The 23619-nt window shown below is 47.6% G+C and overlaps 1 protein-coding gene across 1 annotated transcript in view; it reads left to right on the top strand.

The window, feature by feature from the left end:
* The window catches only part of RHOC (ras homolog family member C), a 43972-nt gene that overhangs the window by 11196 nt on the left and 9157 nt on the right, over positions 1 to 23619 (top strand). Inside the window, exons 2-3 of the mRNA XM_030220435.1 lie at positions 18390 to 18547; positions 23034 to 23154. Of these exons, the coding sequence (XP_030076295.1) occupies positions 18392 to 18547; positions 23034 to 23154 (277 nt within the window). The 5' untranslated portion in view covers positions 18390 to 18391. The remainder of the gene's footprint in view (positions 1 to 18389; positions 18548 to 23033; positions 23155 to 23619) is intronic.

The following is a 23619-nucleotide window of genomic DNA, read 5'->3' as shown; positions in this document are numbered from 1 at the left end:
ATTAGCAAAGATTTCCAATTTGTGATGAGCAGAGCAGCAGGCCTAATTTACTTGATTTATAAGGATGACGGCGGCTACGCTGAAAAAACACTGACAGTTTTTCAAGTAAACTTCATCTCAGGATTTGCAAGTTGAAAAGTGCACACATAAGAACATAAGCATTGCCATAGTAGGACAGACCAAAGGTCCATCAAGCCCAGTATCCTGTTTCCGACATTGGCCAATCCTGTTCACAAGAACCTGGCAATATAACGAAAGAGTAAAACAGATTTTATGTTGCTTATGTTAGAAAAAAGTAGTAAATTTTCCCAAGTCCATCTTATTAACAGCTTATGGACTTTTCTTTGAGGAAAGGATTCAAACCTATTTTAAACCCTGCTAAGCTAATTGCTTTTACCACATTCTCTGGCAATGAATTCCAGAGTTGAATTATACATTGAGTGAAGAAATATTTTCTCTGATTTGTTCTAAATGTATTACTTAGTAGCTTCATTGTGTGCCCACTAGTCCGTGTATTTTTGGAAAGAGTAAACAAGTGATTCACATCTACCCGTTCTATTCCACTCAGTATTTTATAATCCTCTATCATATCCCTATCGGCTATCTCTTCTCCAAGCTTAAGAGCCCTAGCCTCTTTAGCCTTTCCTCATATCATTTTCATCACCCTTCTCTGTACCTTTTCTAATTCCGCTATATCATTTTTTGAGATGCGGTGACCAGAATTGCACACAGTATTCGAGGTGCAGTCGTACTATGGTGCGATGCAAAGGCATAGCCGCCACCGCACACTGAGCAGAGGGTTTCAACGTATCATCAACAATGACACCTAGATCCTTTTCCTGGACGGTGGCTCCTAATGTAGAACTTTGCATCACGTAGCTATAGTTTGGGTTCCTCTTTCCCACATGCATCACTTTGCACTTCCTCATATTACTACTACTACTACTTAGCATTTCTATAGCGCTGCTAGGGTTACGCAGCGCTGTACAATTTTAAACAAGGGGAAGGACAGTCCCTACTCAAGAGAGCTTACAATCTAAAGGTAGTAAAACTATGTAGTCAGTGTAGGTATCATGAATGGGGAAGGTGATTAGGCGCCAAAAGCAAGGGAGAAGAGATGGGCTTTGAGTAAGGACTTGAAGATGGGCAGGGAGGGCGCATGGCGTATGGGCTCGGGGAGTCTGTTCCAGGCATAAGGTGATGCGAGGCAGAAGGGGCGGAGTCTGGAGTTAGCGGTGGTGGAGAAGGGTACAGATAGGAGTGATTTGTCCTGAGAGCGGAGGTTACGGGTGGGGACATACGGGGAAAGGAGGGTGGAGAGGTAATGGGGGGCTGCAGATTGAGTGCACTTGAAGGTCAGTAGGAGAAGCTTGACCTGTATACGGTAGCGGATCGGGAGCCAGTGAAGCGACTTGAGGAGAGGGGTGATATGAGAGTATCGGTTCACGCGGTAGATAAGACGTGCGGCGGAATTTTGGACAGATTGGAGGGGGGATAGGTGGCTAAGCGGGAGACCAGCTCATATTAAACATCATCTGCCATTTGAATGCCCAGTCTTCCAATTTAGCAATTGTTCACAATTTAACAACTTGAATAACTGTGTCATCAACAAATTCATTTATTTATTTGTTACATTTTTATCCCACATTTTGGGAGTGCCCAAAAATAAGACGTTATTGGGGGGACATAATCAAGTATTTGGAATCAGTGTTACAGGGAAGGGTTCTCTCTTCCCCAGAGGGATTTCTGCTTGATAGATACGAAGTCTTTGGGCAGCATACAGGCCCGTGCCGATGCGGTAAGCGGGGTAAGCACCGCAGGAGGGCGCCCACCTCTGGAGGGCGCCGCCACGGTGCTTACCCTCGCCCCGCGACACCGAGGCCTTTAAATCTTTTACTTGCAGTCGCAGCAGCGTCTGTGAAAACGGAGCGCTGCCGACGTCTCCCTTCCCTTCGCGCTCTTGGTTCCCTCAGTGTCCCGCCTTCTTCTGACGTCAGAAGAAGGCGGGACACTGAGGGAACCAACGAGTGCAAGGGAAGGGAGACGTCGGCAGCGCTCCGTGTTCACAGACGCTGCTGCGACCGCAAGGAAAAGATTTAAAGGCCCCCAGGGCGCGCAGCGATCATCTTCGAGGGGGGGGGGAGAGGGGCGCGTGCGCGCCAACTGTTCTGCGGGGGGGGGGGGGGCGCCAACATTTCGTCTGCGGGGGGGGGGGCGGCATAGACCCTTGGCACGGGCCTGGCAGCATAAGGGGGGGGGGGGCTCGGCAGTTCATTCGAAAGGCGGGAATTATAGGGAAGAAGCTTATTATGGAGGCGTGGATGCAGGAGGAACCGCCGGACTATTGGCACTGGAGGAACCGCACACATGAGCTGATGATGCAGGAACGTAGGATGGTGGGATGCTCCCCTAGAAGACGGAAAGCGTTTTTGAGGATTTGGGAGCAGTATATTCAATCTCTGTCGGCCAAAGCTCGCAGCTTCATTTTGAATCGCCTTTGAAGTTTTTTTTGTTTTTTCTTTCTCAACTTTGTCTTATTTATCCTTTGTGGTTCGGGGGGAGGGGGAGGGAGGGTAGATTGGGAAGATAAGGTTTGGGGGCTTGTAGGGTGAAGTACCTGTCAGAGAAGTTTGTCTTAATGGGGGGGGGGGGGGGGGTAGGTTGGGCATGTTACAGTTTTAAGTGATAAAAGGTGATATTCAGGGGGGTACGGGGTATGTATTCTTAATTATTCACATGTAAGCCGGAGGAGTGGCCTAGTGGTTAGGGTGGTGGACTTTGGTCCTGGGGAACTGAGGAACTGAGTTCAATTCCCACTTCAGGCACAGGCAGCTCCTTGTGACTCTGGGCAAGTCACTTAACCCTCCATTGCCCCATGTAAGCCGCATTGAGCCTGCCATGAGTGGGAAAGCACAGGGTACAAATGTAACAAAAATAAAATAGATACTATTGGAGATTCTACATGGAATGTTGCTACTATTGGAGATTCTACATGGAATGTTGCTATTCCACTAGCAACATTCCATGTAGAAGGCTGCGCAGGCTTCTGTTTCTGTGAGAAGCAGAAGCCTGCACGGCCACATTGGTGATCTGCAAGGGCCGACTTCTACATGGAATGTTGCTAGTGGAATAGCAACATTCCATGTAGAATCTCAAATAGTAGCAACAGTGGAGGAGTGGCCTAGTGGTTAGGGTGGTGGACTTTGGTCCTGAGGAACTGAGTTCGATTCCCACTTCAGGCACAGGCAGCTCCTTATGACTCTGGGCAAGTCACTTAACCCTCCATTGCCCCATGTAAGCCACATTGAGCCTGCCATGAGTGGGAAAGCGCAGGGTACAAATGTAACAAAAATAAAATAGATACTATTGGAGATTCTACATGGAATGTTGCTACTATTGGATATTCTACATGGAATGTTGCTACTATTTGAGGTTCTGTTGCTACTCTTTGAGATTCTCCATGGAATGTTGCTATTCCACTAGCAACATTCCATGTAGAAGGCTGCGCAGGCTTCTGTTTCTGTGAGTCTGACGTCCTGCACGTACGTGCAGGACGTCAGACTCACAGAAGCAGAAGCCTGCGCGGCCACATTGGTGGAATAGCAACATTCCATGTAGAATCTCAAATAGTAGCAACAGTGGAGGAGTGGCCTACTGGTTAGGGTGGTGGACCTTGGTCCTGAGGAACTGAGTTGGATTCCCACTTCAGGCACAGGCAGCTCCTTGTGACTCTGGGCAAGTCACTTAACCCTCCATTGCCCCATGTAAGCCGCATTGAGCCTGCCATGAGTGGGAAAGCGCGGGGTACAAATGTAACAAAAATAAGATAAATTTGTCTGTACCCCATGTTGTAATACAGTATGTATAAATGTTTCTTGAAAGGGGTGGGGAGGGAAGGGGAGGGGGGTTGTCTGGGGAGAAAACCGAAAACTATTTGACGTCGGAAGAAACACCGATAGTTGTCTGTTGTACTAGTTCTGTTATTGATGTGCTGTTATTGACTGAAAGGTGATGAAAGCATTTTATTCTGTATGTTAAGTCAATAAACAGATTTAAACATATCCCACATTTTCCCACCTATTTGTAGGCTCAATGTGGCTTACGTAGTACCGGAGAGGCATTTCGGACTCCGGTGTAAACAAATACAAAGTGATGTGGCAAGATAAAGTTCATGTGGCACAGCCACACTAGGGAATCGTACAACGGAAGAGTTGTGTTATGTCCATTACATACTTTAGTTTTGTTGTGTTGCAGAGATCAGGCATTTATGCTGGATTGGTAGGGTATGCCTTTTTAAGTAGGTTAGTTTTTAGTTTTTTCCCGGAAGTTTAGGTGGTCGTACGTGGTTTTCACGGCTTTTGGTAAAGCATTCCACAGTTGTGTGCCTATGTAGGAGAAATTGGACGCGTAAGTTGATTTGTATTTGAGTCCTTTGCAGCTTGGGTAGTGCAGATTTAGGTACGTTTGTGTTGATTCAGGTGTGTTTCTGGTTGGTAGGTCGATCAAGTCTGTCATGTATCCCGGGGTTTCGCCGTAGATAATTTTGTGGACCAGGGTGCAGATTTTGAAAGCAATGCGTTCTTTGATTGGGAGCCAGTGTAGTTTTCGCAGAGGGGTTTTGCGCTTTCAAATCGCGTTTTTCCGAAGATAAGCCTAGCTGCCGTGTTTTGAGCGGTCTGAAGTTTCTTTAATGTTTGTTCTTTGCATCCCACAATTTAAATTTAATGACCTCACTTCATCTAAGCCCTAAGACAGAAAAAGAAAAGAGGAATGTAGAGATCTATGAATAAGGAGTAATTTAATTTCCTATTGCGCTGGCCAAGTGCGAAGGAAGGAAAAGCAAAGCGGTACTAAGATGAAGAGATGCTGAGAGCCCCAGCTGGCTGTTTGCAGTGCTGAATCACGCTTCAGCAGAAAGGGGGAATGGAATTTGCCGGCTTTGTCTTCAACAGGTGCTGTGGTGCTAAACAAGTAATTGGAAGAGGTCTCAGGGTGTATGGAAATAAACGATGTTTCATGCCATAGAAACAAAATGTGATCCTTTGTGAATGCTGACAAATGATCAGTTTGCGACTTGGCTGTAATAGCTAGGTTTCTAATTCCTGTCAGAGGCTGTTTTATGATGCTTGGAAGCTGACGAGTGTCCCAGAGTAGGCTCTTGGCTAAATTCGTAGGGGTGGATATTTAAAGGGGTTTAAGTGGGCAGGAAAGGTTCCCACCCACTCAAATCCTTAATTAGTGGTACGTAACTGGGCAGTACCTCTAAATGGCCCTTTCTGTCTGATTAGTGCCAGGGCAGTTCTGGAAGATATGCACACCTGATATTCATTGCTGATGGAGAGGGAATGAGACTTGATATACCACCTTTCTGTGGGTTACAATCAAAGTGGTTTACATATTATATGCAGTTACTTATTTTGTACCTGGGGCGATGGAGGGTTAAGTGACTAGCTGAGAGTTGCAAGGAGCTGCAGTGGGAATTGAACCCAAGTCACCGGGATCAAGGCCTACTGCCCTGACCACTAGAGTACTCCTCTACTCATGGTCACACATCTAAGCAGGAAGGTAGGACCACACAAAAAGCAGTCCTACGTTTGCCCAGTTAGGTATGTAGGTGCTCTGGGTCCACCGAGGACCTGGATATTTTATTTATTTATTTGTTACATTTGTATCCCACATTTTTCCACCTATTTGCAGGCTCAGTGTGGCTTACATAGTACTGTAAAGGCGTCCGCCCAGTCTGGTAAAGAACAAATACAGTGTGATGTGTGGTAGGAAAGGTTCATGTGTTACAGACACATTTGGAAACATGGAGAGGAAGAGTTATGTTCATTATGAGCTTTGGTTTCGTTGTGTAGCAGGATCCAGGCGCCTAAGTTGGTTAGGGTGGTGGACTCTGGTCCTGGGGAACTGAGGAACTGAGTTTGATTCCCACTTCAGGCACAGGCAGCTCCTTGTGACTCTGGGCAAGTAACTTAACCCTCCATTGCCCCATGTAAGCCGCATTGAGCCTGCCATGAGTGGGAAAGCGTGGGGTACAAAGGTAATAAAAAAATAAAAACTAGCGCATCCAGGCAAGTATTCAAAATTTGGTTCAGGTACGGCTTGATCTCTGCAAAACTCCCTTATGAAGAAAGACCAAAGAGGTTAAGGCTCTTAAGCTTGGAGAAGAGAGAGCCGAGAAAGGATGTGATAGAAAGTTTTCACGCCACGAGTGGTAGGGAACAGTTATTTATCTTTTCAAGTGGAGTCAGGGCTAAGGGAACAGACATTTCATGAAAGTAATTGATAGTAGATTAAAAAAAAAAAATTTAGAAGGGCTTTTTCAGTCAAGGTACAATTAGGCTGTAGAAATGGTTGCCAGAGGAACAAGGTTTGCAGTATTGTTGTGTTTAAAAAAGCTTTGGATACGTTCCTGGAGGGTTGGTCTATGAACAATTATCAGCCAGACGAAGGGATTGTCACCTCTCACTTCTGGGAACCAGCAGCAGGGAATTGACGACACCTTATTGAGATCCATTCGGTAATTCTGTGTAACCCAGATTGGTCATTGTTAAAGAGAAGGGTGACAAAGATGATACAGGGGATGGGACGGCTTCCCTATCAGGATAGGCTGAAGAGGCTGGGGCTCTTCAGCCTGGAAAAAAGGCGGCTGAGGGGAGATATGATAGAGCTCTATAAGATAATGAGTGGAATGGAACGGGTCGATGTGGAGCGTCCGTTTACGCTTTCCAAAAATACTAGGACAAGGGGGCATGCGATGAAGCTGCAGTGTGGTAAATTTCAAAACGAACTGGAGGAAATTTTTCTTCACTCAACGCGTAGTTAAACTCTGGAATTCACTGCCGGAAAAGGTAGTTAAGGCGGTTAACTTAGCGGACTTCAAAAAAGGGTTGGACGGCTTCCTGGAGGAAAAAGCCATAGAATGTTATTGAATGGATGAGGGAATAATACAGTATTTCTAGGATGGGCAGGACAAATTGCTTGTTCTTTTGGCCGCTGTTGGTGACAGGGTGCTGGGCTCGATGGACTCTTGGTCTGTCCCAGCATGGCGATGCTTATGTACTTATGTAGAAGATACTGAGCTTGGTGGACAATTACTCAGACCTAGTTTGGGGCTTCTTTTTTTCTTATGTTTTAATATTATTTGCAGCTAGAGGTTGACTGAATTTCGGTTTCAGTTTGTTTCAGTTTCGGCACTGAAATTGGCCCTGTTTCGGTTTCAGCTGAAAATGCCAGTACATTTTCGGCTGACACTGAAATTCAGTGCTGTGTACCTGTAGCACGTTCTCAGCTCCCCTCCCCCTTCCTCCCACCCAAACAGGAAGGAGCTCTACTCCCCATCCAAACAGGAGTGGGCTGCAGGTAGGTCTGACGGTGGGGGGGGGGGGAGTGGGGGGGCCAGCTTTGTTCAGGGCAGGGTGGTGGTGGTGGTGGTGGTGGTGGAGGGAAGGGGACCACCTATGTTTGAGGGGAGAGGGAGGGGCTGCTACAATTTGGGGGCAAGGCTAGTTTCCGTTTCGGCCAAAACCAAAAAAAATTTCAGCCGCAGATTTCAGCCACCCTCTATTTGCGTTGTGTTCAAAATACTTGGTTGCTTTGAACGACTAGCAGGAGACTCAGAAGATACTCACGGACAGCAGAAATGCTTATGTCAGATATACCAAAACACATTATCAGTGGTTTATTTAAAAGCCAATAATCCCTCCTTACTTGGAACTGGAAGAGCACAAGTTCTTATCATTAAATAAACTGTGATGTACCTGATGTAACCGGGTCAGTAACACAGCCCTGAGTCGCTTTTTTAAATTGGTGAATACTCTTTTTCAGAGGACAGCTTTGGTCAAAGTCCATTTCTAGTCCCACGACTCTTTCCCAGTGCAGCTGCGGTGAGCAGGAACTTAAAAACAGGTGCAGAGTCCTGGGCTGTAGTGTTTTCAGCCAGGCTTTGCCAGACCGCCCCCTCTGACGCATTTCCTGCCGTTTTTAATTCTTGCTGCCACGCTGCACTGGGAAGGAGTCAGAGAATGAGAACAGACTTGAGGGAAGGGAGCAGATTGGGGGGAGGCAAGAATAGACAAAGTTGGACAAGGAAGGAGAGAGAGAGAGGGAGATGCTGGAACATGTGGGTCAAGAAAGATGGCAGACCATTTTGAATTGGGAGAGGGGATATGCTGGACACTGTGATGAAGGAAATGCAGAGACAAAGGGCAGGTTTGAAGGGAGGAGGCAGACCAAAGGGGGCAAGAAGGGACTATTTTGGATGGGAAAGGAAGAGAGATCCAGGAACATGGGGAAGGAGAGAGAGAAGAAAAATGGCAGACCGTTTTGGGTTGGGAGAGAGGATATGCTGGACACTGAGGAGAAAAGAATAGGGAAACCAGGTCCAGCTTATGGGCCAGCGAGACATGGGCTCAGAGTGCCCAAGTGTAGGGGTACCAGAAGCTTGCCTCACTGGATTGCCTTTTCACAGTTGCCATCATGTTCCCCCCCCCCCCCACCCCAGTATCTGGGACACAAGCAGCTAACACCTCCTTCCCTTCCTCATCCCACTCTTTACCCAAATGGGATAGCAGTGGCATAAAGAAAATGGCAGCTTGGAACTCGGGACTCACGCACCTCCTCAGTGGTCTGCTGATGCCACCCCCCGTGACTTCAGAAGTTGCATCAGAGGGGGCAGGACCAAAAGAAACTGAACGTGCACTGGAGCTTCCAGGCCTCATGCTAAAATTTTTAATTTCTACCATAGACTGTGGAGAGGAGGGCTTGTGAAAGGAGAGATCAGGGAAAGATGCTGGAGAGGAGGCGGGTGGAAGGAGAGATTGTTAGAAGAAGCTGGAGAGGAGGCGGGTGGAAGGAGAGATTGGTGGAAGATGCTGGAGAGGAGGCGGGTGGAAGGAGAGATTGGTGGAAGATGCTGGAGAGGAGGCGGGTGGAAGGAGAGATTGATAGAAGAAGCTGGAGGGGGGGGGGGGTGGAAGGAGAGATTGGTGGACGATCCTGGAGAGGAGATGGGTAGAAGGAGAGATTGGTGGAAGATGCTGGAGAGGAGGCGGATGGAAGGAAGGAGAGATTGGTAGAAGAAGCTGGAGAGGAGGTGGGTAGAAGGAGAGATTGGTGGAAGATGTTGGAGAGGAGGCGGGTGGAAGGAGAGATTGATGGAAGATGCTGGAGAGGAGGTGGGTGGAAGGAGAGATTGGTGGAAGATGCTGGAGAGGAGGCGGGTGGAAGGAGAGATTGGTGGAAGATGCTGGAGAGGAGGCGGGTGGAAGGAGAGATTGATAGAAGAAGCTGGAGGGGGGGGGGGGTGGAAGGAGAGATTGGTGGAAGATCCTGGAGAGGAGATGGGTAGAAGGAGAGATTGGTGGAAGATGCTGGAGAGGAGGCGGATGGAAGGAAGGAGAGATTGGTAGAAGAAGCTGGAGAGGAGGTGGGTAGAAGGAGAGATTGGTGGAAGATGCTGGAGAGGAGGCGGGTGGAAGGAGAGATTGATGGAAGATGCTGGAGAGGAGGTGGGTGGAAGGAGAGATTGGTGGAAGATGCTGGAGAGGAGGTGGATGGAAGGAGAGATTGGTGGAAGATGCTGGAGAGGAGGTGGGTGGAAGGAGAGATTGGTGGAAGATGCTGGAGAGGAGGCGGGTGGAAGGAGAGATTGATAGAAGAAGCTGGAGAGGTGGGGGGTGGAAGGAGAGATTGGTGGAAGATCCTGGAGAGGAGATGGGTAGAAGGAGAGATTGGTGGAAGATGCTGGAGAAGAGGCGGATGGAAGGAAGGAAGGAGAGATTGGTAGAAGAAGCTGGAGAGGAGGTGGGTGGAAGGAGAAATTGGTGGAAGATGCTGGAGAGGAGGCGGATTGAAGGAGAGATTGGTGGAAGATGCTGGAGAGGAGGCTGTGTGAAAGGAGAGATCAGGAGAAGACGCTGGAGTGGAGGCCGGGTTGAAGGGGAGATCTTGGGGAGACACTGGATATGGTGGAAAAGTAGATAGGAGGATGTACTGGACATAGAGGAAGGTGGATGGGAAGATTAAAGGGACATTCTGTTAATGGAGGAAGATGGGAAATCAGGGGGGCTTGCTGGGCAGGAAGGAAAGTAGAAAGGAAGATCAGAGGGGCATGCTGGACATAGTGGAAAGGGAGATGGGAGGTTATACTGAACATGGAGGAAGGCAGCAGGGAAGATCAGGGAGAGATAACTGGACATGAGGGATGCCTGATATGGATGGAGAAGATGGGAAGAGAGGAGAGATGTTTGACAAGGGTGGGGGAGAGATGGAGAGCTAGACCGAAACAGTAAAAAGACCAGAGGATGAGAAGGAGACATGAGATATGAGAGTCAGAAAATAAATTGGAGGAAGCTGAGTGTGAAAAATCAATGAACAAATGAAGAACATAGGAAGACAGAAAAGAAATAGCAAATGGAGTGGAGGCCCTGGATGGCACACTAAGAGAAAAGAAGAAAAAAAACAGGTGGAAAAAATAATTGTATTTTCCATTTATTGATTGGAATGTGTCAGTTTTGGGAATTGACATTTTCTGTCTTTATATTTTGCACATTACAGGAGCAAATATATCTCTTTCTGTTTCTCTGGTGTTGTGCTGCGTGCAAAATCTGGCTGCTTGAAGTTTCATGTTAATATTTTTACTTTTACCTCCTTGTTTACTAAGCCACTAATGCTGACGCAGCCCATTCACTTTGAATGGGCTATGTCATCATTGCCGCACAGCAGCCGCTAGTAAACAGGAGGGTTAGTTTGTGGTCACATTCTGTATTTGGAGAGGGTCTATTTATGTCCTGCATATGTGACTGAGGTCAGTTATTCTGATATAGTATTCCAGCTCGTTCAGTTTTCTCAATAGGGCTCGTTGTGATATTTTTGGTGCTGCCTTTTCCTAGGAAGGCCCTTGTCAGTGCTGATGACTCTGGGCAAGTCACTTAACCCTCCATTGCCCCATGTAAGCCGCATTGAGCCTGCCATGAGTGGGAAAGCGCGGGGTACAAATGTAACAAAAATAAAATAGATACTATTGGAGATTCTACATGGAATGTTGCTACTGTTGGAGATTCTACATGGAATGTTGCTATTCCACTAGCAACATTCCATGTAGAAGGCTGCGCAGGCTTCTGTTTCTGTGAGTCTGACGTCCTGCACGTACGTGCAGAACGTCAGACTCACAGAAGCAGAAGCCTGCGCGGCCACATTGCTGATCTGCAAGGGCCGACTTCTACATGGAATGTTGCTAGTGGAATAGCAACATTCCATGTAGAATCTCAAATAGTAGCAACAGTGGAGGAGTGGCCTAGTGGTTAGGGTGGTGGACTTTGGTCCTGGGGAACTGAGGAACTGAGTTTGATTCCCACTTCAGGCACAGAGGCAGCTCCTTGTGACTCTGGGCAAGTCACTTAACCCTCCATTGCCCCATGTAAGCCGCATTGAGCCTGCCATGAGTGGGAAAGCGCAGGGTACAAATGTAACAAAAATAAAATAGATACTATTGGAGATTCTACATGGAATGTTGCTACTATTGGAGATTCTACATGGAATGTTGCTAATCCACTACCAACATTCCATGTAGAAGGCTGCGCAGGCTTCTGTTTCTGTGAGTCTGTGCAGGACGTCAGACTCACAGAAGCAGAAGCCTGCGCGGCCACATTGGTGATCTGCAAGGGCCGACTTCTACATGGAATGTTGCTAGTGGAATAGGTACAAATGTAACAAAAAAAAATGGGATAATAGATTTGACTTTTGTAGGCTTTTGTATTTCATTCATAATAGTTCTGCTGCTGGAGTGGGGTTATGTTGCTGCTACTGAGATAAAATTGGAATCAGGTTTTTTTTTTTTCGCATAGTGAAAGTCTTCTGTGGATGCAAAATATATGTTTGCATTTAACTCTGTGAAACAAACAAACAAAAAACCAAAGGGGCCCTTTTACAGACCGGCGGTAAACCCAACCCGGGCTTCCCGCTCGCTATTTTGGGACTGCCACTGGTAGTCCTCCAAGCATGCCCCATTTCCCGGGGAAAAAGAAAACTCCTGGAAACGGCTCACGCCACGGTAACCTGGCAGTAATCTGGCATTGCCGTGCGCTGCCCGGTTACAGCTGGGTTAGCACAGGAGCCCTTCTCGCCACCTGAGTAGGTAGCGGTAAAGGCTCCCTGTCGCAGGGCCATGCGGTAAGAGTTCTCTTACTGATGGCCACGTGTGCTGGGGGCTTTTTTACCCACTGCAGTAAAAGGGCCTTTTATTCCGCAGCTTGGTAAAAGGGCCCCAAAGTGGCGTAACTTCACTCTAAAATATCCACTCAGCTTTTCAATTTAAAAAAATTATTTTTTTAAAGGATTTTTCATTGGATTGGAAAGCTGAGTGGATATCTTAGAGTGAGGTTATGCCACTTTTTTTTTGTTTGTTTGTTTGTTTGATTGTTTTGCATTTTTTGAAGTGGTTGTTCCGGATTTTTGGCATTTATCACTGTGACAATGCAGAACCAGGAGTCTGTATTTTATATATTAGAGTTCCAGGCTACATGATTTTATTTTAACTCGTACAATTTTATTTTTTTTTAGTTTTTTTTTAGTAAAGCTTGGAAATATAAATTGCATTCATTTTTTTTCTTCGGACAACTGCCTAACTAGTGTTCAATGTAAGGGGAACCCTTCACCCTCCTTTCTAACCAGAGTTGCCAGGGGGCTCAATTTCATTAAAACGAACATGCCAGACATGAAATGAGGGGAAGAGAGAGCAAGGCAGAAAATGCGGAAGCGCCGGAGACCAGCGCTAGAAAATGCGCTTCACCTGGCAGAGGTTGGGGACTCCCACCAGCCAAGATATGTGCAGCAGCATCAGCAGTGGCAGTGGGTGGGTGGGGGGCGGCAGGGAGGTGTACCAAAATATGCCCCCTTACTTTGGGCTCTGTCCCCCTCCCATCTCAAGGTCTGGCTACACCCCTGAACTATCTGGAGTATTCTCTTTCTTCTTGATTTTATCTGCTTAGAACCTGTTGGTTGTAGTGGGCTATAAGACCTTAATGTAGTGTAATTCTGCTTATTCCAGGAATAAACAGTGGATTTTCCTAAGTCCATATTAATAGTGGCTTATGGACATTACTTTTAGGAAATTATCCAAACCTTTTTTAAACCCTGCTAAGCTAACAGCTTTTACCACATTCTCTGGCAATGAATTCCAGAATTTAAGTACACATTGAGCAAAGAAATATTTTTTCCAATTTGTTTTAAATGTACTACTTAGTAGCTTCATTGCTAGCCCCCCAGACCTTTTTTTTTGGAAAGAGTAAACAAGCAATACCTGATCCACTCTGTTCAGTATTTTATAGACTTCTGTCCTATCTCCCCACAGCCATCTCTTCTCCGAGCTGCTTAGCCTTTCCTCTTTGGGAAGGAACATCAACAACCTCTAATATGCTGATGACCCCACACTTAGAGCAGAAAGTGACAAAGACCTAGTGGGCTTCTTGATCAAAATTTAAAAAAAAAAATGGGATGGAAAGTAAATCTAAAGAAGACAAAACGTATGACAAGTAGAACCACCAGCTTCAGAGCTGAATATGAAGAACAGTTTCTGCCTTCTGGGATTAATTATCAATGAGAGCCTGTCACCTCTAAGATTGGAAGCCTAAGGGAATTAGCCCTCTCCTCAAGTCACTTCACTGGCTTCCTATCCGTTTCCGCATACAGTTCAAACTCCTCTTATTGACCTATAAGTGCATTCACTCCGCAGCTCCTCAGCACCTCTCCACTCTCATCTCTCCCTACACTCCTCCCCGGGAACTCCGTTCACTGGCTAAATCTCTCTTATCTGCACCCTTCTCCTCCACCGCTAACTCCAGACTCCGTTCCTATTATCTTGCTACACCATACGACTGGAATAGACTTTCTACGCTGGTACGTCAAGCTCCATCTCTGGCCGTCTTCAAATCTAAGCTAAAAGCCCACCTTTTTGATGCTGCTTTTAACTCCTAACCCTTATTCACTTTGTTCAGAACCCTTATTTATTTATTTATTTATTTATTTTATGGCATTTGTATCCCACATTATCCCACCTCTTTGCAGGCTCAATGTGGCTTACATTTTGTCATGGATACTGGAAGTAGCATTGAGTATACATTTGGTTTACAGAGGGTTTTATCATCCTCACTTTAATATTCCCTTATCTCTTGTTTGTCCTTTTGTCTGTCCTAATTAGATTGTAAGCTCTGTGGAGCAGGGACTGTCTCTTCATGTTCAAGCGCTGCGTACGTCTAGTAGCGCTTTAGAAATGATAAGTAGTAGTAGTAGAATTCCAAATTGTATCATATTTTCTTCCGTGCTTGGCTATGTGAAGTAGTTGAAAGCAGAGTCACTCCTGTTGTGTGTTAAAGTGACTTGGCCCTGCTGTGTTCAGATGCTCTTTTCTTCACACCAACCTTGATAATTGCTTTTCCTCGTTTACTGACCTATTTCTTTTAAAAGCTTTTTCTTCTTCTTTGTACGTTCTGGCGGTTCCATTCCTGTACTTACAGGCGGATTTTTCTCTCACGCCTTCTGCTGGTCTGTCCAGGCCTAATGACGGAATAGTCTCTGGTTTGCTTTGTGGTGTTTAATGTGGTGTCAGTGTGAGCTGATTCTTGTCTTTAGCGTCTGGCCTGTCACCCTTCTTCACGTTTTCTGCTTTTGAAGAAATGTACGTCACTTGAGGAAAAGTATGAGTAGGGTCCCTTTATGCTGAATGTTTGCAGGGGGTCCTGTGATATAGGCTGCCACGATTTGTAGCTTTTTATATTGAAGGGATGTGTGTCATTCTCTTCTTTTGGGGATTCTTTTGAGAGCTTGCTTTTCACTAATTTTTGGTTCAGATTAGTGATTGGCAGAACCAGGAATACCTCTTTGTAATTCAGTGTCTTGATGACATGCTCTGTATCCCTGTGTCCATCCCCTGAGCCCTCTAGTCCTAGAGGTGACAGGCTCTGTGTCCCTGCACATAGTAACATAGTAGATGACGGCAGAAAAAGACCTGCACGGTCCATCCAGTCTGCCCAACAAGATAAACTCATATGTGCCACTTTTTGTGTATACCTTACCTTGATTTGTACCTGTCTTTCAGGGCACAGACCGTATAAGTCTGCCCAGCACTATCCCCGCCTCCCAACCACCAGCCCCGCCTCCCACCACCGGCTCTGGCACAGACCGTATAAGTCTGCCCAGCACTATCCCCGCCTCCCAACCACCAGCCCCGCCTCCCACCACCAGCTCTGGCACAGACCATATAAGTCTGCCCAGCAGTATTTTCCGCCTCCCAACCACCAGCCCCGCCTCCCACCACCGGCTCTGGCACAGACCGTATAAGTCTGCCTAGCACTATATCAATAAACCTCCCATGTCCCCTCCAGTCCTAGGGGTGACAAGCTCTGTGTCCCTGTGCCCCTCCCCTGTTCCCTGCAGTCCTAGAGGTGACAGGCTCTGTGTCCCTATGTCCATCCCCTGAGCCCTCCAGTCCTAAAGATGACAGACTATGTATCTGTGCCCATTCCCCGAGCCCTCCAGTTCTAGAGGTGAGGGGACTCTGTACCCCTGACTTATCCCCACAGCCTTGCAGTCTTAGAGGTGACAGAGTCTGTAGTTCAATCTCCCTTTTTAGTTTTTAAAAGCTGTTTCACCCCCTTTTGACCACTTTACCCACCCCCTAACATTTTTTGTTTGAGGTTGAAGCAAGTCTGTTGGTAAAAACATTTCAAAATTTTGTGCCTCTGTTTGGCGGAAGAAATCGTTCCTGTTTTGACCCAGAGTGAAATATGATAGCAAAGAAAGTTATTTCTGTCTGAGAGGAGGAAAGAAAACCCTTGCAGGAGTGGCAGCTGAGCCATTCTTAGCTCATCTGGAGATTCGGGACTCAAAAACCAGCCCCTCCTTTTTAAGGAATTCTGGCTGCAGGTTTCCTGCAGACTGTCAACTTCAAAATCCTTTACTGATCATCTCATCAGTATGGGAGCACATGTGGATGTCTCTTATCCCGGTTGTCATCAATGAATCACCCCAAGAGTTTCGAAAGTGCTCATTCTGACAATGCAACTGTTATTGTTAATGGGTCTGAAATACGGAAATCTGTGTGTTGTACAGTCAGGCCACTGTTTTATTTATTTAATTATTTACTCACACCTTTTTCAGTAGTAGCTCAAAGTGAGTTACATTCAGGTACTCTGAATGTTTCTCTGTCCCAGGAGGGCTCACAATCTAAGTTTGTACCTGAGGCAATGGAGGGTTAAGTGACTTGCCCAAGATCACAAGGAGCAGCAGTGGGATTTGAACTGGCCACTTCTGGATTGCAAGACCGGTGCTCTAACCACTAGGCCACTTCTCCACTATAGCAACATTCCATGTAGAATCTCAAATAGTAGCAACAGAATTTCATATAGTAGGCACATTCCATGTAGAATCTCAGATAATATCAACATTCCATATAGAATCTCAAATAGTAGCAACATTCCATGTAGAACCCCAAAGAATATTTATTTAGATTTTGCTCACACCTTTTTCAGTAGTAGCTCAAAGTGAGTTACATTCAGGTACTCTGGATGTTTCTCTGTCCCAGGAGGGCTCACAATCTAAGTTTGTACCTGAGGCAACGAAGGGTTAAGTGACTTGCCCAAGATCACAAGGAGCAGCAGTGGGATTTGAACCAACCACCTCTGGATTGCAAGACCAGTGCTCTAACCACTAGGCCACTCCTCCATAATTTTCACATAATGAGGCCGCTAGTGGTGCGATGGTCAGCAGAAAGGCCGAGAGCCATTGCAGCACATATCTGTGTAAAATACAACGCTCTTAAACTAAAATTCCTGCTAGAACCAAGTCTCCTGGTTTAAGTTCTTATCTGCAGTGGATTATAATATTTTAAATGTTAATCTGTTGTTTTAACCCAATCAATGTGTTACATAGAGGGGCATAATCGAACGGCTCCAGCCATCTACATGGGCGGCAATCTAAATGGCCGGCGCTGCAAACAGAGGTCCCGAACTGTATTATGAAAAAGATGGCCGGCCATCTTTCGTTTCGATAATACGGTTTGGGCCGGCTAAATGTCAGAGATTGCCGGCATCGGTTTTCGCCGATAATGGAAACCGAGGCCGGCGATCTCAAACCCGGCCAAATCCAAGGCATTTGGTCGTTGGTGGGGCCAGCATTTGTAGTGCACTGGTCCCCCTCACATGCCAGGACACTAACCGGGCACCCTAGGGGGCACTGCATTGGACTTCAAAAATTGCTCCCAGATGCATACCTCCCTTACCTTGGGTGCTGAGCCCCCCAAATCCCCCCAAAACCTACTCTCCACAATTGTACACCATTACCATAGCACTAAGGGGTGAAGGGGGGCACCTACATGTGGGTACAGTGGGTTTTGGGGGGGTTTTGGAGGGCTTAACATTTACCACCACAAGTATAACAGGTAGGAGGGGATGGGCCTGGGTCCACCTGCCTGAAGTGCACTGCACCCACTAAATACTGCTCCAGGGACCTGCATACTGCTGTCAGGGAGCTGGGTATGACATTTAAGGCTAGCATAGAAGCTGGCAAAAAAATATTTATTTTTATTTTTTTGTGGGTGGGAGGGGGGGTTGGTGACCACTGGGGGAATAAGGGGAGGTCATCCCCGATTCCCTCCGGTGGTCATTTGGTCAGTTGGGGCACCTTTTGAAGCTTGGTCGTGAAAAATAAGGGACCAAGTGAAGCCGGCGAAATGCTCGTCAAGGCCGGCTTTCTTTTTTCCATTATCGGGCGAAGCCGGCCATCTCAAAGCACGCCCCAGTCCCGCCTTCGCTACCCTACCGAAACGCCCCCTTGAAGTTTGGCCTGCTCCGCGACGGAAAGCAGTTGGCGCCGGCCAAATCGGCTTTCGATTATACCGATTTGGCCGGTTTCAGGAGATCACCGGCCATCTCCCGATTTGTGTCGGAAGATGGCCGGCGATCGCCTTTGAAAATAAGCTGGATAGTGTACAGCTGACAGCGTCTTGTCACAAATGACACCTCTGGGGAATGAAAATAAAGTGTTTAACGATTTGTAAAGATGTAATTTATCATTAATTGGTCTGCAGTTGATTTTGTACCCTGGGTTTCAGGATCCAGTACTATTTTGTGTGATCAGACAGCCCAAACTAAGCTTTCAGTGGGCTCCATTTTTTCCCCCTGCTACTCGGGTGAGCCCAGTCCTGGTTTTGTCATACTGACCGATTTTCTCTTCAGGGAAGCAGCAAAGGGACTGAGTCAGTGGTGGGATAAACGAAACCTTCTCTAGGAGTGGACCGGCCCACTGAGGAGTTAGCTGTGTAACCTTACTTCATACGAGATGTTGTGACGCAGTTCGGGGACGGGTTTAATTCTGCTCCTTAATTCCCCCAGCGATGGCTGCGATCCGAAAGAAGCTGGTGATAGTGGGAGATGGTGCCTGCGGGAAGACCTGCCTGCTGATCGTCTTCAGCAAAGACCAGTTCCCTGAGGTGTATGTTCCTACGGTCTTCGAGAATTACATTGCCGACATCGAAGTGGATGGAAAACAGGTAGGACATGAAAAGGGGGAAAAGTGAACCCCCAGCTTTGGAAGAGCTAGAGGGAGGACTGTCTTAATTCAAATAAAGAACTTCTATTAGCCGAAATTGGGTGGCGGAGCCAGTGGGGGGAAGAGGGGTTGGTGGTTGGGAGGCGAAGATAGTGGTGGGCAGACTTATACGGTCTGTGCCAGATCCGGTGGTGGGAGGCGGGACTGGTGGTTGGGAGGCGGGACTGGTGGTTGGGAGGCGGGGAATTAGTGCTGGGCAGACTTATACGGTCTGTGCCCTGAAAAAGACAGGTACAAATCAAGGTAAGGTATACACATGAGTTCATCTTGTTGGGCAGACTGGATGGACCGTGCAGGTCTTTTTCTGCCGTCATCTACTATGTTACATATAAGTTAGCCTAATAATAATAGCAATAGTAAGTAACTGATGCAACAAATATTATCCCTAAAATCCCAATCGGAATGAAATTAGATTATAATAAATAAAACTAATAAATAACAACCCTAATAAGGACAGCCATACTGGGTCAGACCAATGGTCCATCTAGCCCAGTATCCTGCTTCCAACAGTGGCCAATCCAGGTCACAAACACCTGACAGAAACCAAATTAGTAGCAACATTCCATGTAGAACCCTAAAGAATAGCAAGATTCTGGAATCCTAAAGAGTGACAAGATTCCATGCAGAATCTCAGAGTAGCAACATTCCATACTACAAATCCCAGGGCAAGCAGTTGCTTCCCATGTCTGTCTCAATAGCAGACTACGGACCTTTTCTCCAGGAATTTGTCCAAACCTTTTTTTTAAACCAGATAGGCTAACTCCACACCCTCCGACAAAGAATGAAATTACCTCAAGGGCCATGCGGTAGCCAGGCGTTAACTCCAAATTGGCGCACCTAGGGGCCTATGCAGTTTAGTAAAAGGGCCCCTTGGTTAGGGGAGGTCCGGGGGGCGGTGTTCGGGCAGAGTTCAGGCTGTCCTAACTTTATCCGCCAAGTTAACTGAGCACCAGTCTGAATATGGCCAGTGCTCGGTTAACTGGGGCTAATTCAGTCTGAGGCCATGAGCAACTTATAAAGGCTGAATATCGGGGGCCCTGTACTTTCAGACCTCATACACTGTTCCACACACTGACTTGACACTTATAAAATTAACCCTTGAGTGGCCGCTTAACACAGTCTGAAAGTGACTCACCTGCAGGGTGGGTTAAAGTATGGGCCTTTTTCGCTTTGACATTCTGGCAGGGGCGTAGCCAGCCTTCCGTGGGGGAGGGGTCCAGAGCCCGGGGGGAGGGGGCACATTTTAGCCCTCCCCCGGCGCCGACATTGCCGCCCCCCCTCCCGCCGCGAACCCGCCGCCGCTGCAGCCTACCTTTACTTTTGCTGGCGGGGGATCCCACTCCCCGCCAGCCGACGTCTTCTTCTCAGTCGCTTCCTGCTCTTCAATTTGTTTGCTGACGTCCTGCACGTTGTACGTGCAGGACGTCAGACTCAGAGAACAGAACTGTTCTCACGTCAGACTCAGAGAACAGAACTGTTCTCTGACTCTGACGTCCTGCACGTACAATTACGTGCAGGACGTCAGCAAACAAATTGAAGAGCAGGAAGGACTGAGAAGACGTCGGCTGGCGGGGAGTGGGATCCCCCGCCAGCAAAAGTAAAGGTAGGCGGCGGCGGGGGCGGGTTCGCTGAGAGGGGGGTCCTGGGGTGAATCTGCGGGGGGCCCGGCCCCCTCAGGCCCCACGTAGCTACGCCACTGCATTCTGGGCCAGGATTAAGCAAGGGGAGGCAAACCCCATGCATAGTTTTAAGTATTAAATATTTTAGGCAGTATTTTTCCCAGAGCAGGTGGGAAAAGCATGTGCAGCCTGGCTCCTGGAATTCTTTCTAACTGCTTTGTATCTTTGTTATCTCGGGGGAGGAAGGGGGAAGTAGTTTACATACTGTAGAGCGGTATTGGAAAATTCCATTGATTTGGAAAGGAGAATAAAATGTCATTGTCGACAGGTTTCAAAGGTTGCCTTTTACAGTTTAACCACAAAGTGCCACTGTCTGTCATGGCAACAGGCATTGCTGTGCTTCTCCACAGACTACAGGGTTCAGTCACTAAGTGTCAAAGTGGAATTTACAACAGAGAAAATTAAATATACATCTGAATTGCTGATAGCCATCTCAGCAGATGTAGGAGAACAGCTGTACTGTTGTGGGGGGGGGGGGGGGGGGGGGGGGGGGGGGAGGAGAATCATGGGGAGGAAGCATGCGGAACATGCCTTATGGAATTATTTCCAATCTCCCTGTGTGTGCGTTTGTGACCAAGAGACTAAAGAAAGGAATTGTTCCTTTTGTATTGCTGCAGCTCTAAACTGCTATGTTTTAGTGCAGTGGTTCCCAAACCCAGGGCCGCCGAGAGGGGGGGGGGGGGGGGGGGGACAAAATTCCCTGGGCCCGGGCCTCCAAAGGGGGCCCGGAGCCGCAGTCCCCTCCACCCGCCCCCCCTCCGTCCACCACCGGGCCGAGCCCCCCTGAATTCAAATCATAGCGCCTCACCTCGACCTCGCTCCGTGTGAAAGAAGCGCAGCAGCGGCAGTCTGCAGATCACCTCCCTTCGGGCCTTCCCTCCCTGTGTCCCGCCCTCATCTGACGTAACTTACGCGAGGGCGGGACACAGGGAGGGAAGTCCTGAAGGGAGGCGATCCGCAGACTGCCGCTGCTGCGCTTCTTTCACACGGAACGAGGTCGAGGTGAGGTGCTATGATTTGAATTCAGGGGGACCCAGCCCAGTGGTGGACAGAGGGGGGCGGTGATGATGACGACCTTGGGGGGGGGGGGAGCGGCGGCGGTGGCGGGGTCCCGGGGGCGGCCTTGCCCCGGGCCAGTCTCTCGGCGGCCCTGCCCAAACCTGATCCTGGAGGCATCTCATCCAGTCAGGTTTTCAGGATATCCACAATGAATATTCATGACAGAAACTGACATGCAGTGGAGGCATTGCAAGCAAATCTCTCTCATGAATATTCATTGTGGATATCCTGAAAACCTGATTGGCTGGGGTGCCTCTAGGACCAGGTTTGGGAACTACTACTACTACTATAAATCACTTCTATAGCGCTACCAGTCGTACGCAGCACTTTACAATTGAACATGAAGAAAGACAGTCCCTGCTCAAAAGAGCTTACAATCTAAATAAGGACAGACAGACAGGATCAATAAGGATAAGGGAAGGACAGACAATGTTTTAGTGTATCAGTGTTTCTATGCTGCAGAATCTGAAACTCTTCTCCTACTCAAATGCATTCAGGACACGTTTTTGGGGCAGTTTTATTTCTTTGGAAGCTCCAGTCGGATCAGGCTTATTTTCGAGCTAGATGTGTCTTTTCACCATTTCTTCTCTCAGCCCAAATTTGGTTCCATTCCGTTAAATTTTCCAAAAGATGTTTTTGACCCCTTGTGTATAATTTCTTTCACCCACCCTGCGCCTAATTTAGGCTTTGGGATTTACGCTAAGTAAAACACGGCCTAAATGGATGCGACCAGATTTGGTCTACTGCTGTTACTAATCATTTCTACATGCAGTACTGTACACATTATGGGGCCTAAATGCGTCCAGCGTACCAAATCAGCATTACCGCCCGCTTACCGCGTGCCCCGGGCAGTAATTTTGAATTTGGTGCGCAGAAAACATGCAGTAGAAAATATTTTTTAGCGTTTGGCGCTTACCGAGCAGTAAACGGCAGTGGGCACGCACTGCATGCCTACCGCCTGGGTAGTGCGTGACACCTTACCGCTAAGTCAGTGGGTGGCGGTAAGGTCTCAGGCCAAAAATGGACGTGCGCTGGGTTTTTTTTATTCCGCCCCACGTCCATTTTCCAGCCTCTTAAAAAAAAAGGGCCCCTTTTCCAGGACGCAGCAAAAACTGGCCCGACATGCTCATGGATGTTTGCTTTTTTGGGGAAATGTACATCTTTTCATTTTGTATTTAGCAGAGTATGGAAGAAAATGCATTTTCTGTTATTTTACCAGTATTTTCACTGCTTATAGCATTTGGCTTTCTTGGACAGGTCAAGATGATTGTGCGGCATAGGGGTGGGGTAGGGTGGAGCAGGGGCGGGGCTACATTGTATTTTGTGTCCTCTTGTTTGTCCAGGCAGTCCTCAGTGACAAAGATATTGCCCCAGCAGTGTCTGCACACATTAAAGCAGGAATTGCAGGACCCAGGACTGAGCCAGGACCTCTTCAAAAGATTTGTTTTAAAGCATAGGAGCCACCTTTTCAAAATTATTGGGGGTGCTAAGCCCAATGGAAATAACCCCTCCCTGGACACACACAAGGAATTTTCTCAATATACCCACAGAGTCGGCTCCAATGTTTAAAGTAGTGGGAACACAGAAACGTAGCTAGGTTTAAAAGAGGCACACTTTTTATTAAGGCAGCCTGGAGGTATGGAGTTTCTTGAGGGACAGGAAGTGAATTGTTGTGTTCTGTATTTCCAGGTCGAACTGGCCCTTTGGGATACCGCAGGACAAGAAGACTACGACCGACTGCGGCCACTGTCCTACCCAGATACAGATGTGATCCTGATGTGCTTCTCTATAGACAGCCCAGACAGTTTAGGTTCAGTATTTAAAAAAAAAAATTACAGTAGGAAATACCCTGCTTTTTCTTCGCAAAGCGCATTTCTGTTTCTTTGGGGGGGGGGGGGGGGAGTTGTATGTGTCAGCGGCGTAGCTATGGGGGGCTAAGGGGGACTGGGCCCCCAAAATTGTCTGCGGCCCCTGATTTGGCTGGTGGGGGTCCCCAACCCCTGCTAGCTGAAGCGTTTGTCCTGCGCTGGTCTCGTCACGTCTGCTCTGCTCTTCTCAGTCGCACCGTACACGCTCGTTTTAGTGAAACTGAGCATGTGCAACAGTTCATGGCAGCCTCAGTTTCATTAAAACGAGCGTGCACGGTATGACTGAGAACAGAGCAGGGCAGGCAGTGTGAGACCAGCGTGGGACAAACACTTCAGCTGGTGGGGGTTGGGGACCCCTGCAAGCCAAGGTACCCCTCCTCCCCGGGCACTGTGTTCACTGGGTAAAT

Source organism: Microcaecilia unicolor, chromosome 12 (assembly GCF_901765095.1).
Source record: "Microcaecilia unicolor chromosome 12, aMicUni1.1, whole genome shotgun sequence".
Taxonomy (NCBI): Eukaryota; Metazoa; Chordata; class Amphibia; order Gymnophiona; family Siphonopidae; genus Microcaecilia; species Microcaecilia unicolor.
Note: the sequence above shows the minus strand (reverse complement) of the source record. Positions and strands in the feature narration are given on the sequence as shown.